This window comes from Bubalus kerabau, chromosome 2 (assembly GCF_029407905.1).
Source record: "Bubalus kerabau isolate K-KA32 ecotype Philippines breed swamp buffalo chromosome 2, PCC_UOA_SB_1v2, whole genome shotgun sequence".
Classification (NCBI taxonomy): domain Eukaryota; kingdom Metazoa; phylum Chordata; class Mammalia; order Artiodactyla; family Bovidae; genus Bubalus; species Bubalus kerabau.
In genome coordinates this window covers 30,412,887-30,432,071 of record NC_073625.1, presented here as the reverse complement: position 1 = coordinate 30,432,071, position 19,185 = coordinate 30,412,887, and the positions used below count along the sequence as shown (strand labels likewise).

Below are 19,185 nucleotides of genomic sequence, written 5' to 3'. Positions count from 1 at the left end.
ATCTATCTTTTGAGTTGTCCAGCAGGAACCTGAGATGGAAATCGGCTCCACCCGGCCTCTCAAGTCCTTTCTCCAGGGTCTTCCCACCCCAGTAAGTACAGCTCCACCATCCACCGCAGGGCTCACCCCTGAGCCCACCCTCGTCCCAATTCCCCAAGCACAGTGGTTCGGCCACCAACAGCTTTTAAATTGACTGTCTTCTGTCTCCACTGCCACCAACTGGTTCAGGCTGCCTCACTTACAGGTGAGCCTGTCCTCACCCTCACTCGGCCTCTCCTCTGACCCCTCTGCACCTGGCTGGAGGGGTCATTCAGGGAATGTCACTCTTTGCCTCAGAAGCCTTTACTGGTTTAAAAACCCCGGATTCCTTTCTGGGCTGCAGGGCCTGGTAACTGGTCCTCGCGCTTCTCTAACTTCTCTCAGTCACACTCTTCCCCGTGCTTATGATGCTGCAGCCACGCCAGTTTCCTTTTAGTGCCTGGACTGGAGCCAGCTGGTTCCTGGCTGAGGGCCTTTGCACACGCTGCTTCTATTTGAAAACTCTTTCTCCAAAGCTTTGCAGGGTTCCTCCTCCATCTACAGGTTATCACCCCAAGTGTCACGTCCTCAAAGAGACCTTCTCTGGACACAACACTGAAGACAGGCCCTTGTGGTCCCCTCACCGAGACTCCACCTGTTGTCTTCAAAGCCCCCATCGTGATCTGAAGTTGTTCACTCACTTGTCTGCTTGCCGTCTGTCTTTCTCGGCAGAGAGTTACAGGGCAAGGATCCCGTGTGCTGTACTCGCTGCCGAGTTCCCGCAGCTCAGAACTGTGCCTGGCACTTAGCTGATGCTAGACACAGAACTGTGGATCTGTAGCCTGAAGTTTTGTGGGGGCCTTGTGAGGATTGAATGAGAACGTAAGTTGAGCACAGCCTGGTGCACTGCTCATAGCAAGGCCACGACACCCAGAGCTGTCATCGCCTCCACAGCTGACGATCCTGGGACGTCCAGGGGTCCTCATGAACCCGCCACATGACTGTGACCCAGCTTTACACCTACTTTCCTCCTGAAATAGAGTAGCTGCTTCTACCTGACTTTTGATCCTTGATGGATTTGGGGTTTCCAACATCACAGACAGCAACTGTATTTCATGTATGATGAGCTATAAACCAGAATGACACTGGCAAGTGGTCACAGCCTGTGCTGTGGCAAAGAAAAACCATTAGGTAGGAATCAAAACCATCTGGACTGAAGCTCAGAGGCATAGCTACTGGCACCAAGAAACAATCCAATGACACGTCTCTGTCAGGAGGTTAGTGGCCCAGGCAGACAAGAAGCAACCTCCACAGTGTGAGGTGGAAAGCTCAGTGTCTGGAGCCAGACTGCCCAGCAGATATACACGTGACCGGTAAGCACACGGAAAGACGCTCAACTTTATCATCATACAGTTCAGTTCAGTCGCGTCTGACTCTTTGCGACCCCATGAATAACAGCACGCCAGGCCTCCTTGTCCATCACCAACTCCCGGAGTTCACCCAAACTCATGTCCATTGAGTTGGTGATGCCATCCAGCCATCTCATCCTCTGTCATCCCCATCTCTTCCTGCCCCCCAATCCCTCCCAGCATCAGGGTCTTTTCAAATGAGTCAGCTCTTTGCATCAAGTGGCCAAAGTATTGGAGTTTCAGCCTCAGCATCAGTCCTTCCAATGAACACCCAGGACTGATCTCCTTTACGATGGACTGGTTGAATGTCCTTGCAGTCCAAGGGACTCTCAAGAGTCTTCTCCAACACCACAGTTCAAAAGCATCAATTCTTTGGTGCTCAGCTTTCTTCACAGTCCAACTCTCACATCCATACATGATCACTGGAAAAACCAGAGCCTTGACTAGACGGACCTTTGTTGGAAAAGTAATGTCTCTGCTTTTGAATATGCCATCTAGGTTGGTCATAACTTCCCTTTCAAGGAGTAAGCGTGTTTTAATTTCATGGCTGCAATCACCATCTGCAGTGATTTTGGAGCCCCCCAAAATAAAGTCTGCCACTGTTTCCACTGTTTCCCCATCTATTTCCCATGAAGTGATGGGACCGGATGCCATAATCTTCGTTTTCTGAATGTTGAGTTTTAAGCCAACTTTTTCACTCTCCTCTTTCACGTTCATCAAGAGGCTTTTTAGTTCCTCTTCACTTTCTGCCATAAGGGTGGTGTCATCTGCATATATGAGGTTATTGATATTTCTCCCGGGAATCTTGATTCCAGCTTGCAAATCAAAACCACAGTGGGGTATCACTTCACACCCACGAGGATGGTTATTATCAAAAGAAGAGAAAGAAACCAGCAAGTAATAGCCAAGGAGGTGGAGAAGGTGGAACCCTTGTACACTGTCCCTGAGAATCTAAAATGATGCGAAAAACAGTGTGGCAGCTCCCCAGAAAATGAATGACACAGGATGACCCGGTGATCCAGCAATTCCACTTCTGGGTGTTTATCCAAAAGAACTGAAAGCAGGGACTCAGAAAGATATTGTACAGTGACGTTCACAGTGGATAGCTAGATAGTCTCAATAGCTAGAGGGTAGGAACAAATGTCCATCAACAAACGATTGGATAAACACAATGTGATGTAATCGTACAAATATTAATTCAGCCATAAAAGTGAGAGAATCTTGACATTTGTGATGACACAGATGGACCCAGAGGGCATAATGCTAAGTGAAATAAGCCAAAGAAGGATATGCACTGTATGACTCATTCATATATGGCACCTAGAGCAGTCAAGTCCAGAGACAGCAGAATGGTGGTGGCCAGGGGCTGGGTGAGGAGTGAACGAGGGTTATTACTTAATGGGCAGAGCTGCAGTTCTGGAACATGACAAAGTACTGGAGATGGATGGTGGTGACGGCCGCACAGGTATGAATGCACTAAATGCCACTGAACCATATGCTTTTAAATGATGAAGATGGGAAATCTTAGGTGTGTTTTACCAGAATTTTTTTAAAACAAGAAAAAGACAATGTTTTTATCAACCTTATTACAGAAGCTTGGTTCAAACTTTCCAGTATTTGTTCAAATGAGTTATCTAACAAACACTCACCAGTTCCTAAGTCCTGGGCTGAGAGCTCAAGGAGACAGGAAGGTCAATGACAGGAGAGAGCAAGAGGGAGATAGGGAAGGAAGAAGGTAAAGCACTTGAAAAGTAAGATAAAAAGGCAGCTTGGATGAGGAGTCTTACCAGAGAGCTGTGCACAGGGCTTAAACTTTAGAGGAAGAAAGCAGACTTCAGCACCCCAAAACTGAGGCCGAAGCAGGGGATGAAGGCATATTTAAACACAACAGGCTACAGAAGAGACCGGGGCGGGTGGGGGGTGGGGGTGGGGAGCGGTTAATTCACACTTCTGGAAAAGACAAGTCTTTTAAGATGACAGCGTAGGGTAGCGACAGGGGAAAAGAAACAGTCAGCCGCTATGAATGAGCCATCTCCCCCGACAGCGTTATGGGAAGAGGATGACTAAAGACACACCAAATGAAAACCCCCAGAACCACCCACCGCAGCGACGCCTCCTGCAACGTCGCTTTCCCCCACGAGAATTTGCGTTTTCAAGAACACCTGTGCCATTCACACCATGACTTTCTTCTCTGAAACACAGCAGGACCGCTGCTGCCGGGAACGGGTTGGAGCCCCGGGTCAGCAACTGGAAGTGGCGGGATGACGGCGCCCCGAGAAGGTGCCCCGGCAGGGAGGACACACAGGGAGGAGCCTGTGGCTGAGCACGGCCCCGCTCTTCACGCGTGCTCATCCGAGGCCGCCCCGAATGCGATTGCTGCACGAAAAACGGAGGCATCACTCAACTCTCTTGAAATGCAGAAATATTTATTTTGGTTTCCTTCACTGTTTTTGGAAATTCTGTTTTGGTTTATAAAACATAGAAAGAGCCAACACTTAAAGCAAACATTCAAAACCCCGATGTGACAAATTATTGACTTCTTGGGCAATTAAGGGTACACGTATGAAGTTAGGCTACCAAATAGTGTTATAACAACGACAGCTGTTTAGGGCAAACCCCGTTGTGCTTGTATAATACAGGTACTCCTCTATCCCAGAGCAACTGCTTTCAGTGTACAAATGAAAACTAAGTTCAGTCACATGTAGCAAAGACTTGCAGTAAAAGTGAAATGCAGCTAATTTCCCAAATTAACTTAAAAAAAAACAAAAAAAAACAAAAAAAACCCTTGAGAATCTAATCCCAGGAAATGAGTTTTCCAGATTCCTATGTCCTAGAATTTTGGCTTGTCAAATATATTTCATAGAAATCAAGTAGCATTACGATAGAAGAGCATTTATTTATCACCATCCATTTCAATAAGTACTCAAGTGTATCTACCTCCTTAATATTTTTAAAGACATGCCTTGCCTGAGAGTTTATATTCTGGGGCGGGGGTGGGGGGGAAGCCACTTGATCACAACATACTCTTTCGATATGAAAACCACATTAAAATCCATCAGAGACAGAGTGATCGGTTCCTCGAAGGTAAAGTGGACAGTTATTCAGGCGTCACAGTTGAGCATGGTTGATTCAGCTGTTTCCTTGTTGAAATGCTTGTCGTCACTGCAGAGTCTAAGGCAGATTTTTTTTTTTTTTAATAACCCCTGGGAGGCGACAGATGGAGGAAATCAGGAAATTGGGTCTGGAGAAGAGGGTTGGAGAATATTCTGCTCTATGGGCACCAGAATCCATCCTCTCTGGTGAGCGGCCGTCCATCCAGGATTCAATACCTGCGCTGTTCTGAGCTGGGTCTGCCCTTTGCTTCACTGAGAATCTCTGCTCCGACAGGAAGGACAGGGGTTAATCAGAAGGTTCGTGAGAATGAGTGTGACACAGGGAAGGGAGGGTAACAGGGATTAAAAAAAAAAACAACCCTCTGGTTCTCTTGCGACCTCCTGCAGGTGAGACAGGTCTTGCTTGTCGGAACGGTGGTTCCCTCCAGTGCATGGGACTCTTAGAGCAGCAGAAATCTGCAGAATTTGCAGTGTGTAGCAGACATTTCAGAAAGAGCAAAGTCCTAACCCTTTGGTTAGCAGATCGGGGAGACAAAGTGTTCACCAGCCTTTGTAACTGAGGAATTGGTAAAGAACTTAGCGCGTTTGCAGTTTCCCCTCTACGATATTTTAAGGCTCATTTTGGAAATCATGGATCACTGTGGACATGGTCTGCGACGCGAGGTGGCTGTAAGGCAGTGTTCCATTCCCTCCAGGCTCCTATGATGAGAATCTGGAGGCGCGAGGCACCCAAAGATGCTCCCTCCCTTCCTGCCGTTGTCAAACTCCCCTCCGCTTCCTCCCTCGCATTAGACTTTGATGGTGGAGTAAAGCTCATCAATCTGTGACCTGAAATAATTCCGAAGCTCTGGCCTTTTAGCCTTCATGGTTGGGGTCAGAAGGCCACTGTCGATAGAGAAGAGTTCAGGGTGGAGATAGATGCCTTTGACCTGTAAAGAGACCAGGAAGTCAAAGGAGGCAAGGAGGACAGATGCCTCTGATGGGATAAAGACCCTTCTGGGCCATTCCAGCCAGCTTCACAGGCCAGGCCCAGCTGTACCATCTCAACATAGGGCAGGGAGTGGCCTGATATCAGGACAGAATCAGGACCACAGCCTGTCCCCCCAGGAAGAGGATACACCCTCCTGGTTACAGAAATCCCTCCCCAGCCAAAGCACACTACTCTCTCTTCTGCATGATGTCTTTTCATCACCTCATCCTCTTCTAGAACCTGTTCACAAAAAACACCCTCAAGTCAAAAACTCATTTTTTGGGAATTCATACACTTGGATGTGAGTCTTACCTGTTCAAATGGTTTTAGGCCAGACTCCTTCCCAAGCCTCACCATGTCTTCTAGAATACCTTTTTTGACATCCTAATAAGGTAAGAAAAACAAGATCCTTATTCCCGTGGTGGGTTCAGGGGGCGCGGGGGACAGGGGTCCCTGCTCTTTGCACTTAATGCAAAGGGAGGCTCAGGAGGACGGCCACACACTTTGGAACCCACCTTGTTTCTGCACAGTTCTTCAAAGGAGCCCACAATGCCTCTCTTCTGGGCCCAGGCACCTAGCGTCTCAACGTCCGGTACCACGATCGCTATAAGAAATGCCTTTAATAGAGACAAGTGAGTTATTACACAGTTTGGTCCCAATGTTCTAAAATTGTAGTTCCTTATTATCTGCTTGTGGCCCCTGGGAGAATCTGGGAGTTAGAGACCCTCTCTTGAGAGCATGTTAACAGCCCTGGCATCCACAGGGCCCAGGTTAACAATTCCTGCCTCTGAAATACAGACAGTATCGGGAATTTTGCAATACATGTTTTCAAAGAACCACTGGAAATCATAATCTAATAAAACCCTAAGTTTTACTTATTTTTATATATACTTTTAAAAATAAAATAGGGTCAAATACGCAAATAATGGGATAGATATCAGATAAAGCTTTATAAAAAGACAAAAAGAAAATATATACAGGTTCACTTTAAAAAGAACTCTAGCATATACACAATGGAGTATTACTCAGGCATTAAAAAGAATACATTTGAATCAGTTCTAATGAGGTGGATGAAACTGGAGCTTATTATACAGAGTGAAGTAAGCCAGAAAGAAAAACACCAATACAGTATACTAGCGCATATATATGGAATTTAGAAAGATGGTAACAATAACCTGTATATGAGACAGCAAAAGAGACACTGATATATAGAACAGTCTTTTGGACTCTGTGGGAGAGGGAGAGGGTGGGATGATTTGGGAGAATGGCATTGAAATACGTATAATATCATATATGGAACGAGTCGCCAGTCCAGGTTCGATGCACAATACTGGATGCTTGGGGCTGGTGCACTGGGACGACCCAGAGGGATGGTATGGGGAGGGAGCAGGGAGGAGGGTTCAGGATGGGGAACACATGTATACCTGTGGCAGATTCATTTCGATATTTGGCAAAACCAATACAATTTTGTAAAGTTTAAAAATAAAATAAAATTTAAAAAAAGAAAAAGAACTATAACAACAACAACAAAAAAAGAACTGTAGCACCTCATTCTTTACAACTGAGTGACAATGAAATGAAATAAAAATCAAAGGCACAGTAAGATTCCAGGTCTAAGAAGATGCAGTGCATTCTCGAAGAAAAATAGGTGTATTTTCTTATAGGAAAATATTCTGCCACAATTATTTGAAAATTTCAAGATTTGTAGAAATATTTTAAAATGTATTTAAATGGGAGGATAATTACTTTATAATATTGTGATGCTTTTTGCAAGGAATATGAACCAGCTCTAGGCAAACATGTGTCCCCTCTGATTTGTAGAAATGTTAACCCTCAGAAAACTAGAACCCATTCTCTTCCTTTCCACCATCTGTCCAGAATTTTGGCAAATGAGGTTCCATCGCAATACATTGGTTTTCAACCTTAAGATATGCTGGCTTCCAAACCATCATTTGCTCAAGAATGATGCAGAAGGTATACCATAAATAAGTTAGGTTTAATATGTCTGAAAATGCTAAGCTTTCTTATAACCCATATATCAATATTTCTCCTCATAATTAAATTAGAAGCTTATTTTTACCTATCCCCCAGTATTTTTATGCCACTTCCCTTGGTACAGCAGACTAAGAACTGCCAAGAATAAGAGGCATAAATTTCTAGTTACAAAATAGATGGGGGGAGAAAACAGAAAAAAAAAAAAGAAATGCCAAGCAACAAAACCCAATAACGTGTTGATTATGTTCTAGCAAGTCAGGCATCAAAGTCAGAGAGTCAGAAAGCCAGTTCACACACGTGGCAAACTTCCCACTACACTGAAGGTACCTGGACGTCTTATAATATTGTGATGCTTTTTGCAATGAATATGAACCGGCTATAGGCATACATGTGTCCCGCCGGCCACAGAGCTCCTGGCTCAGGCAGCACATACCTGCAAGCTCTCTCCGTGGACAAACACCTGAGCGATAGGTTCACTCCGCTGGTAGATGTTTTCGATCTTCTCGGGAGCTATGTACTCCCCCTGTGCCAGTTTAAATATGTGCTTCTTCCTGTCGATGATCTTCAAGGTGCCATTCTGTTTGGGAGTGCGGAGGGGAGGTGTGGGCTGTGAGCAGGTCCCAGGGGCTGTTTCCCCACCAGCAGTGGCCACTCAGGGTACTGAGCATTTCCTGTGCACTATTACTTAATCCTAACAAGGTCTGGCAGGGGTCGGCTATTAACCCATTTTACAGAGAGACAAACTGAGGCTGACAGAGATTACGTAACCTCCCCAGGGATGAGGGAGTCCCTTTTACTCCACTTCCTCCTCTCAGCCAACTAGAGAACCCTGCTTGCTCCCTTCAGCTTGGCGAGCTTTACTCTGTGTCACAGGGGCCCGAGACGGGGTCAAGGTGCTCTCGAGGAGAGACGTGCTCGTCCTCCCCACGGTGCTCGGTGTGGAGCAGGGGCTGCAGAGGGCCAACTCACGGCTCTCTGTCCCTGCTCCTGGCTCTCTGGGTGATGACTGTGGGGACGCGAGAATCTCTGGGCCAGACTCGAAAACGCCAGTGGGTGCCTGCCTCCCCACCTCTGGTAACCCAAAGCCCCATTCCCACCCCAGGTCACTCGCTCACTTCCCAGAGTCATCTGCTGGAAATGCCCGGGGTTCTCTCAGCCTGCAACAGTTCTCCGTTTCCAACAGGAGCGGACTAAGGTCCACGAAGATTAGGATTAGGAGATGCACTCCTGAGAGCCAGAGTCAGAATTAGAACGGATACTTAATCCCTCCTGAGTCTGGAAAGAGGGACTTGATTTATTTCTAAATAGCCTGGGGATTCTGAAATCTGAATTAATTTGGGGTGGGGATATTTTTTCAGGCAAAAAAAAAAAAAATTAAGCACCTTAAATCTGTAAGACTCGAACAGTTACACAATAATAGTAATTAAACTAGCCATTGGAGTGTTTGCAGTGAAAATCAGTAATGACTCTGAAAAGCGATGGCCATCACCACAACAGCAGAAGTGGTGACGTCTAAGGGTCTGCTTCTTGCAACAGCATCTTGACTCCCGAGATGGACTCTGAATTTCTCTACGGTAAACAGTTCTGAGGCTACACTCAAAGGGCTTGGCCTCAACCTCTAAACACTTGCCCTGTTTTTACTGAGATGACGATGCTAAGAAACGCGTGTGTTCACACATTCTGGCCTGTCATCCATTCCCAGCAGCTTAAATACAGTGCCCTCTCCCCCCGCCCTGAAATGAACCAAGGCCTCAACGTCAAGACACAGCACTGAAATGGGAAGTGGGAAACAAGCCAGTCACAGTGTTTCTGGATTTCAAACCAGAAGCAGCAACCAGATAGGATGTCAGGTATCAAAACAAAACCTGTGTGCGGCAGTTATAGTGAAAATGCTACAGGAGGATGCTAAACGTAAGCCCGTTTCCTGCGGGAGAGGAAGCGAGGGAGACAGAGGCGGGAGAGTCAGGGCGCCGTGGCCCTGTTGGGGCTCGTCTTCCCGACAAGGGAGGGGACCACTTACTGGTAACCACTTGCCAATGTCCCCTGTGTGCAACCAGCCGTCTTTATCCAGAGCTTCTGCTGTTTTCACTGGGTCTTTCAAGTAGCCTTGAAAAACATTTGACCCTTTCACACATACCTGAAGGAAAAAGAGGGCGAGGGAGGTGTGGCCATGCAAATTGGAAGAAGTAGGTGAAAGGTGCAAACATCCAGTTATAAGATAATTAAGGACCGGGAATGTCACGCACAGCACGGTGACTACGCTTAGCACGGCTGCGTGGGATGTTTTCAAGTTGTTAAGAAAGTAGATCTTAAGAGTTCTCATCACAAGGGGGAAAAAATATCACTGTTCTTTTTGTTAGCGGTATGAGATGGTGGATGGTTACGAAACCCACGGCCGTGATCATTTCACGATATATGTGAGTCAAATCACCTTACACTTACACAGGGCTGGGGTCAGTTCTATCTCAGTAAGACGGGAGGGGGAAAAAAATGATCTGTTAAGAGCACTGACTGGGACTTCTCCAGAGAAAACTGTGTGTATGTGTGTGTGTGTGTATTTGTGTGTGTGTCTCCCTCAACCCTTAGCCAGACTCTGAACCTTTAGCCAGGATCCAGAGGGAGCCACCAGACCCTCACTGACGTGCTGGTACCTCCAATGCCCCCACTTACTTCCCGAGTGTCTTCGGCTGCAGATTCTAGGGCTCACGATCAACCTAGGTTCTGGCTCCAAGCTGCCAGAAAGCCCCAAAGGGGATGCAGTCACACAGCAGTTGGGCACACCTTCCACTAGCCGGCGGTCACTCAGGCACTGAGGGCAGTCAGCAGACAGGAAGCTGGGGCCAGGGGCTTTGGGCCCTGAAGCCTTTCCGCCCTCCTGGGCCCTCAGCCCCATCGTGCTGACGGCAGAAGGTGGTGCTGGTGCCCCCCATGCCCCCACCGCCTGAGACTTAGACATATGCAGCTTCAAAAAGAAGCCTGGGTGACTGCAGGATCAGTAGCAATACCAAGCTCAGTGGCTTCACCTGCTGCGGTGCTGAGAAGTGGCTGGTTACAGAAGTGGCTGGTTAGCGGAGGCGATTGCCCTGAGGGGGTGACTGTGGGGGTTTTACTCACCTCGCCCTCGCCCTTGGCAGCCAGGTAATTCATTTCTTCCACATCAACAAGCTTGATAATGCTGCAAGGCATTGGGGGACCAACATGGCCTGTGTATCAAATAAAAGAATGATCACTCCTAATGTGATGACCAATATCCTTAGGCCAGATTGCTTTGATCTCCAACAAGCCTTGTTCTCATGCTGAGAAGAGCTGGTGCAAACCTCTGGCTTGGCAAACACAGCCTGTCTCCTCCAGGCAAATTAATTGAGAGTTTATTCCCAGAAAAGAGAGAGAAACATTCAAAAGTCTCTCAGGGACCTTTCCTAAGTTTGATGCTCCAAAGTACTTTTCAAAGTGTAAATAATTTGGCTGCTGATTTTCAGGGTTTCTTTGAATACCTGGAAGTGGGTTTTCTAAAACTCTTATGTGGTTCCTATGATCTGATGGCCCTGCTCTCCCTCATACAAATGTAATTAACGTCTGCACTCTCTATGAAAATAAACCGTGATCGGTCAGATGGTTCTGACCAATATGGCCTTTCCCCTAGATTATGAAAGAACATGTCTTATATGTAAATCCATTAAGACAGGACAAGGCTTCTTTTCACAGCTCACTTCACTCTCTTGCCAAAGGGTGCTCAGTTCAGTTCAGTTCAGTCGCTCAGTCGTGTCTGACTCTTTGCGACCTCATGAACCGCAGCACGCCAGGCCTCCCTGTCCATCACCAACTCCCGGAGTTCACCCAAACTCATGTCCATCGAGTTGGTGATGACATCCAGCCATCTCATCCTCTGTCGTCCCCTTCTCCTCCTGCCTCCAATCCCTCCCAGCATCAGAGTCTTTTCCAATGAGTCAGCTCTTCGCATGTGGTGGCCAAAGTATTGGAGTTTCAGCTTTAGCATCAGTCCTTCCAAAGAACACCCAGGACCGATCTCCTTCAGAATGGACTGGTTGGATCTCCTTGCAGTCTAAGGGACTCTCAAGTCTTCTCCAACACCTCAGTTCAAAAGCATCAATTCTTCGGTGCTCAGCTTTCTTCACAGTCCAACTCTCACATCCATACATGACCACGGGAAAAACCATAGCCTTGACTAGATGGACCTTTGTTGGCAAAGTAGTGTCTCTGCTTTTGAATATGCTATCTAGGTTGGTCATAACTTTCCTTCCAAAGAAGAAGCGTGTTTTAATTTCATGGCTGCAATCACCATCTGCAGTGATTTTGGAGCCCCCCAAAATGAAAGTCTGACACTGTTTCCACTGTTTCCCCATCTATTTGCCATGAAGTGATGGGACCGGATGCCATGATCTTAGTTTTCTGAATGTTGAGCTTTAAGCCAACTTTTTCACTCTCCTCTTTCACCTTCATCAAGAGGCTCTTTAGTTCTTCTTTACTTTCTGCCTTAAGGGTGGTGTCATCTGCATATCTGAGGTCATTGATATTTCTCCCGGCAATCTTGATTCCAGCTTGTGCTTCTTCCAGCCCAGTGTTTCTCATGATGTACTCTGCATAGAAGTTAAATAAGCACGGTGACAATATACAGCCTTGACGTGCTCCTTTTCCTATTTGGAACCAGTCTGTTGTTCCATGTCCAGTTCTAACTGTTGCTTCCTGATCTGCATTTAGGTTTCTCAAGAGGCAGTTCAGGTGGTCTGGTAGTCCCATCTCTTTCAGAATTTTCCATAGTTTATTGTGATCCACACAGTCAAAGGCTTTGGCATAGTCAATAAAGCAGAAATAGATATTTTTCTGGAACTCTCTTCCTTTTTCCATGATCCAGCAGATGTTGGCAATTTGATCTCTGGTTCCTCTGCCTTTTCTAAAACCAGCTTGAACATCTGGAAGTTCACGGTTCACGTATTGCTGAAGCCTGGTTGGAGAATTTTGAGCATTACTTTACTAGCGTGTGAAATGAGTGCAACTGTGTGGTAGTGTGAGCATTCTTTGGCATTGCTTTTCTTTGGGATTGGAATGAAAACTGACCTTTTCCAGTCCTAACCAAAGGGTGCTTAGGACTGGGCTATTTTCCCAAAACAAAAATAACAGAAATCAGATTAAGTTTTAAGAGTGTCACAAATCATTCTTCTGATGTGTTGATCATTTCAGCTTAAAGTGGTCACTATTCCAAATTTTCTAGCTGGTAAGGCACCAGGGATTAAAAAATAAGTACTGTGAAAAAGGTTTATAAACTGTCAGTGCCAATTGCAACAGAATGATGTTCCCAGAGACAGCCTGATATTAGAATCTGTGTCATTAGATATTCAAACGTGTAAAACAGCAAATGTATCAGGGACTCTATTGATCATGGTGTAGAGTACACTGCTGGTATGGGACAGGGGAGGCATACAAGTCTTGTGGTCAGACGTGGGCTGGGATCCTGGCTCTGAAGCATAAAGCTATATAAAATCTTAGACTTTATGGACAAGCTTCTTAGTCAACAATCAACCGTGTCCTCCCAGAGGTGGCAAGGCTGACCTCACAGGCATGTTGTTGGGATGAAATGCATGTAATCTGTGTCCCTCAGTGCCTAGCACAGAACCCCATCCAGAACAGGTATGGTGTTTATCGTTCACTGTTCTTTTTTTTTGGGAAAAAGGACCTGTGTTTATTTCTGCCTGGGGTCTCAACACCAAGTGCAGCACACAGTGGAAATGCCACTAAAATTCACCAGCAAGTAATCAGGCCCCAATCAACTCCCAGAAAGCTCTGGTGGGCCAAGCACTCTGAACCTAGTATAAGGGGCACCGTCTTCAGATGTGAGCTCCACCCAACCTGACAAGTCAGAGCCTCCAAATCACCACTGTGCCCTGGGAGACACCATCCACAGGGCTCCTGGGCTCACAGGATTGTTGGCCCCAAGGCCAAATCATCAGAGACACAGCACTTGTTTAAGGTGGTTAACCCAGTTCCAACAATTTTGATGTGAAGAGTAAGATCCTCGTGAGCAAAGTCCCGCCCCCTGTACCTGCAGTCCAGTCTCCAGCAACAGTCAGGCAGCAGCCAGCAGTACACTCGGTCTGTCCGTAGCCTTCGTAGAACTGAGTCCCCAGGCAAAGGGACAGAAAGAGAGGGGACGGTCACATTTCCACTGCAAGTGCTTGGTAACTAAGTTCCTCTAGCTGGATTAGAAACCTCAGCCCAGACGTTACAACACGCTTTATTACAGCGCGAGCATGCTCAGACACATAGAAGACAATACCACAACAGGTCACACTTCGCAGGATCCACCTGGGGACTCACTCACTCCGCGGGCTCACGGCTACTTGTCACCCAGTCTCAGATGCTCCCCCCATGTAAGCCAGGGTCTCTGAGTGGTTTATGACCCATCCCCACGCCCTCACGCCTGATCTAAAGGCATCTTTTGTGCCTTACCCCAGTGAAAATTACCCTACGGTGAACACAACACATACTCTGCCAGAGGTGAAAGATACATGCAGGCGCACCAGAGATTGCATGTCTTACAAATTGAAGGTTGGTGGCAACGCTGTGTTGTCAGAAGATGGTTAGCGTTTTCTAGCAATGAAGTGTTTTTAAATTAAGGTATATACAATGCCTTGTTTTTTGGACATAATGCTACTGCACACTTACTAGACTACAGTCTGGTGTAGACAGGGCTTTTATATCTACTGGGAAACCAAAAAGTTCAGGAGACTTGCTTTACTGCAACACTGGCTTTACTGCACTGATCTGGAACTGCAGGATCTCCAAGCTGTGCGTGTGCTTCTTTCTCCAAGCCACCCAGGAATAACACATCCGAAGAAAAGAAGGGGCACACGCAGGAGAAGAAGACAACCCTTTGGAAAGCGGCCGCGTGGGTGTGAGTCAGTCTGAGAGACGGAGTGGCAGGGAGCCCCTCACCTGGCAGCCCAGCGCAGCCCTCAGGAAGGTGAGCACGGTGGCAGACACGGGCGCTGCTCCTGTGATCATCAGCCTCACTTTTCCTCCCAGGCTCGACTTGCAAGGCAGGAAGAGGGGAGAGGGTGAGGGTAAGTGGCAGGAGAGCGGTGGTCTTCTCCAAGATTCCTCCTGGGAACCCTGACGCCCTAGCCCACCAGCTCCTGGTCGGCGGGCTGCACAGAACTCACTCCACACTAGCACACACAGGCGCTCCAAGAGGGACACCTGATGGGTTTGGTTCCACCCAAAACCACGCCACTCGCTCTCAGCGGCTGTGGACAGCAAAGCAACACCTCTACACTCACAGGTGTTTTAAGGAATTAGAACAACAGTGTCACAGGTTTGTGGTAACCATCACATTTTGGGGAACACACTATTATTCCATATTTTTTTTATCACTCATGTCTAAAAAAATAACCTTAAGAATTCCAGAAAAGTAAAACAAAATGGAGAATCAGAAAGGCTATGCTACCTGATCCCTTTTCTGCCCTGGATAGCGAAACACTGTTCAGAGTTTTCTTGGACACTGAGGTTTTGCTAATGGCTTTGTCTTTAGTTTTAAGAGATGTGCCAGAAATTCTCTTTCTCGCTGACCTTCTCTTTTAAAAAGAGCTCTCACACAATAAAGGGGTAGGGGATTAAGAGGTACAAACAACTAGGTATAAAATAAGCTACAAGGATATATTGCACAAGGATATATTGGGGGGATATAGCCACTATTTTATAATAACAATAAATGGAACATCATCTTTAAAAATTGTGAATCACTATATTGTATGCCTGTCACTTATATAAAATTGTACATCAACTATTCTTCAGTTAAAAAAAAAAAAGAGCCCTCCCAGAAAGTTTGAAAGCCACATTAGTTTAGATGACAAGCAACAGCTGAGAGTCAACGTGCTACCTGTATTTTGTGGAAGATCAGTTTATCCCAGAGGCTGTTGTTTCTAATGATGCCACTGCGAAGTTCAGCCTCTTTCCTCTTGGAGGCAAAGTCCAACAGCCATCGCTTCAGCGTGGTGTTTGCTTGTCCGAAAATCTAATGAGTCAAGAGATGAGAAGGTTTCCTGATGAGTAGAATGGCAAGAATTAAAACGTCAGGTAACAACAAGTGTTGGTGAAGATGTGGAGAAACTGGAACCTTCACGCCTTGCTGGCGGGGATGTAACATGGTTCAGCTGCTTTAGAAAACAGACTGGCAGCTCCTCAGTTAAACATAGAGTTAGTCATGACCCAGCAATTCTGCTCCTGGGCACACACGTAAGAGAATGAAAACACACGTCCATAGAGCCCCTTGCCTGTGGATGTTCACAGCAGCGTTATTCGTAACAGCCTAAAAGAGGAAACAACCCCACTGACCATCAATGGCTGGACAGATAAATAAAACATGTTGCATCCATGCAGTGGAATATTATTTGGCCATTAAAAGGAACAAAGTATGGATGCAGGCTATGACACACATGTACCTGGAAAGCATACTTAAGTGGAAGAAGCCAGTCACAAAAGAATATTCCGTGATCCCACTCATATCAAAATCCAGAATAGGGAAATTTATAGGTTCAGGAAGTAGATTCATTTTATGGGGTAGAGGGAGGTAGTGGGGTCAGAATGATACCACATTCTTTCTGAAGTGATACAAATGTTCTAAAATGGACTTTAATGATAGTTGCAGAACTCTGTGAATGTACTAAAAACCTTTGAATTGCACTAAAAACATTTAAATGGGTGAATCATATATAATGTGAATTATATCTTAATAAGGCTGCCTTACGATTTTCTTTAAAAAAAGAACCATTAAAAAAATGAGAAAGAAGAATATGTCTGCAATGCAGGTGACGTGGGTTCAACACCTGGGTCAGGAAGATCCCCTGGAGGAGGAAATGGCAACCCACTCCAGTATTCTTACCCGGGAAATCCCATGCACAGGGGAGCCTGGCGGGCTACAGTCCATGGGGTCGCAGAGTCAGACCCAACAGAGTAACTAAACAATCACGGCCACAACAGATTAACAGAAGCTAAAACCTTAAGGTCTCCCATGGAAACTGGGATTAGCTGGCAGGAAAACAAAAATGTAAAAAAATGAGAAGGTTCTCATAGATGACAGAAGCCATGCTTCAACATGAAGAGCGTTAAAACTACCCCGTGCAAATTCACCGTGGAGATTGCTCCCATCACACGGGGTCCTGCCCTGGCTGTGGCCTGTGGTCCAACTGCCTACCACCTTCTCTTGGTCCCAGGCTTGGCTTAGTCACGTCTCCCACTGTGGCTAGTAAGTAGGTAGCATTTTTGTACATGGTGGAACTTTACAATTTATAAAATCATTTCATATTTATTATTTTAATTTTTTGTTTGTTGAGTTTTAAGCCAGCTTTTCCACTCTCTTGTTACCCTAGACAGCAGTATGAAAGTGGAAGCATCAGCTGCTCAGTCCTGTCTGACTCTTTTGAGACTCCATAGACTGTAGCCCGCCAGGCTCTTCTCTCCATGGGATTCTCCAGGCAAGATTACTGGAGTGGGTTGCCATTTTCTCCTCTAGGAGATCTTCCTGATCCAGGGATCAAATCTGGGTCTCCAGCGTTGCAGGGAGACTCTTCTTTACTGTCTAAGCCACCTGGGAAGCCCAATAAAATCATTTGATAGCTATTATTTTCATGTGATGTAATTAGCAACTTTATGAGATGGAGGAGGAGGTAACAGTCCATTGTCAAGGTGAGAAAACGGAGGCTCCAAGAGTTTATTGTGAAAATAAAGCAATCTCCACCTCACATCTGTATTATGCCTTCTGATTTATAAGGTACGTTCACAGTGCTTTCTCTTAGTCCCACAAGTCTAAGAGCAGCCGCCACGTTCACAGAGAATTTTGGGTTCGAGATCCCACACTCTGCCCCTGGCACTTACTCGGTCAAACATCCGGTTCAGCAGTCTGGGGACCACAGGGAAGATGGTGGGTTGAAGGGCCTTGAGATCATCCATAAGCAGCCTGATATCTCCTTGGAAAAATCCTATTTTAGCTCCATGACAGAGCATCACACACTACAGAGGCAAACAGAGGCAAACAAATGTCATCATTGCAGTGGGGGTTACACAACACACACAGACACACAAAGCTTTGGTTTTAGCATTTCAGCCCAGTTTCCAGAAATCATAAGGTTCCTAAATGTAGGGAGCTTTCAAAACAACATTCTTGGGATTCCCCTGGCGGTCCAGTGGATAAGACCCTGAGCTTCCAATGCAGGGGCTGCAGGCTGGATCCCTGGTCAGGGAACTAAGATCCCACATGCCATGTGGCATGGCCAAAAATAAAATAAAATGAAACAGCATTCTCGTGTTTTAGGGTCCTTGTACAACAGGGGGCTATTGCACTACTCCTGATCATCCTGAAGATAGAGGAGCTAGCTAATCAGCAACCAGGGAATGTGGCTTTTAATGATGATCTTAGAGGTTCTGCTGTTTTAGCTTCAGGATCAGTATCTGCCAAAGGAAGGACATGGTATCAGATAATCCAAGTTATTTTTAACCTTCCAGAAAATTTAGGTCTAATTTATCCCATAATAAAAACTTAGCTACTTGCCTACAGTCCAAGCTTTTTAAATAATGTTTATTTATTTATGGCTGTGCTGGGTCTTCGCTGCTGTGCAGCTTTCCTCTAGCTGTCGTGAGTGGGGGCTTTTCTCTAGTTGCGGTGCTTGGGTTTCTCAGTGCAGTGGCTTATCTTGTTATGGAGCATGGGCTCTAGAGCGCATGGCTTCAGTAGTTCAGGCACATGGGCTCAGTAGTTGTGACTCCCGGGCTCTAGAGCACAGGCTCAGTAGTCGTAGGGCACGGGCTTAGCTGTTCCACGGCACGTGGGATCTTCCCAGATTAAGGATCGAACCCGTGTCTCCTGCATTGGCAGGCGAATTCTTTACCACTGAGCCACCAGGGAAGCCCCAGTCTAAGCCTTTTAAAGTTTCATTTTTCCTGTTTTCATCTAACTAAAAAAAAAATCTGAGTTGTCAGAATACACTGCAGTTGAGACTGCACAGAGCAGTCTGCCTTCGGTTATAACCTAGTGCCTGAATTTCCTCCTGTCTGACGCAAGCTGCACTGGCAGGTCTCAGGCACTTGACACAGAGTCTGCCTGTTTTAAATTTTAAAAGGAAAAAGAGATTCAAGGGATGATGCAACGGAAGTACAAAAGACCTCAGGCTTAAAAGCAGAAACCACTTTAGAATGGTACACCGTGGTTCATTGTTTAAAAATTAAAGCTCAGAGGCTTTGTTCAGTGTGAACTGACTCCTGGGCACTGTGAAAACTAGGGCGGTAACTACAGTCCACTGTCAACACATGTGTGATCACTCTGTACACGAGCAAGCTCTCCCGAGGTGTGCAGGAAACAGAAGTGTCCGCTGGCAGATCCTTGGTCCTTTGGGAGAAGTAAATCCTCCAGGGCAGCAGCTGGTCAAAGCGCAGAGTCCTTATCAGCCCCTCACCCCCAAATACCTGTCCAGTGCCTGAAACACAGCTGGTGCTTCATGAATAGACATTAAACGAATGAGCAGTGCTCACTCTTTCTCCCATAAGCATACAAAGCAAAACTGTCCAAGAAGGAAAAACAGATGGTTCTTGGTCAGCTTTTAAATGAGTCACACAGCTGTGTGTGAGCAGCTCAAGGAGAACTTGGCTGAAGGTCATCCACTTTGCCAAGGGC

The 19,185-nt window shown here is 46.2% G+C and overlaps 1 protein-coding gene across 4 annotated transcripts in view; it reads right to left on the bottom strand.

Moving 5' to 3' along the window:
• Window positions 1-3,814: 3,814 nt before the first annotated feature.
• The window catches only part of ACSL1 (acyl-CoA synthetase long chain family member 1), a 65,390-nt gene continuing 50,019 nt past the window's right edge, over window positions 3,815-19,185 (bottom strand). For all 4 annotated transcript variants that reach the window (XM_055567413.1, XM_055567412.1, XM_055567415.1 and 1 more), the window contains 10 exons: window positions 17,394-17,528; window positions 15,400-15,534; window positions 14,457-14,552; window positions 13,564-13,636; window positions 10,620-10,708; window positions 9,526-9,642; window positions 7,939-8,082; window positions 6,026-6,127; window positions 5,823-5,894; window positions 3,815-5,469 (listed from right to left, as the gene is read on the bottom strand). In XM_055567413.1, coding sequence (XP_055423388.1) covers window positions 5,329-5,469; window positions 5,823-5,894; window positions 6,026-6,127; window positions 7,939-8,082; window positions 9,526-9,642; window positions 10,620-10,708; window positions 13,564-13,636; window positions 14,457-14,552; window positions 15,400-15,534; window positions 17,394-17,528 — 1,104 coding nt within the window. In that variant the 3' untranslated portion in view covers window positions 3,815-5,328. The remainder of the gene's footprint in view (window positions 5,470-5,822; window positions 5,895-6,025; window positions 6,128-7,938; window positions 8,083-9,525; window positions 9,643-10,619; window positions 10,709-13,563; window positions 13,637-14,456; window positions 14,553-15,399; window positions 15,535-17,393; window positions 17,529-19,185) is intronic.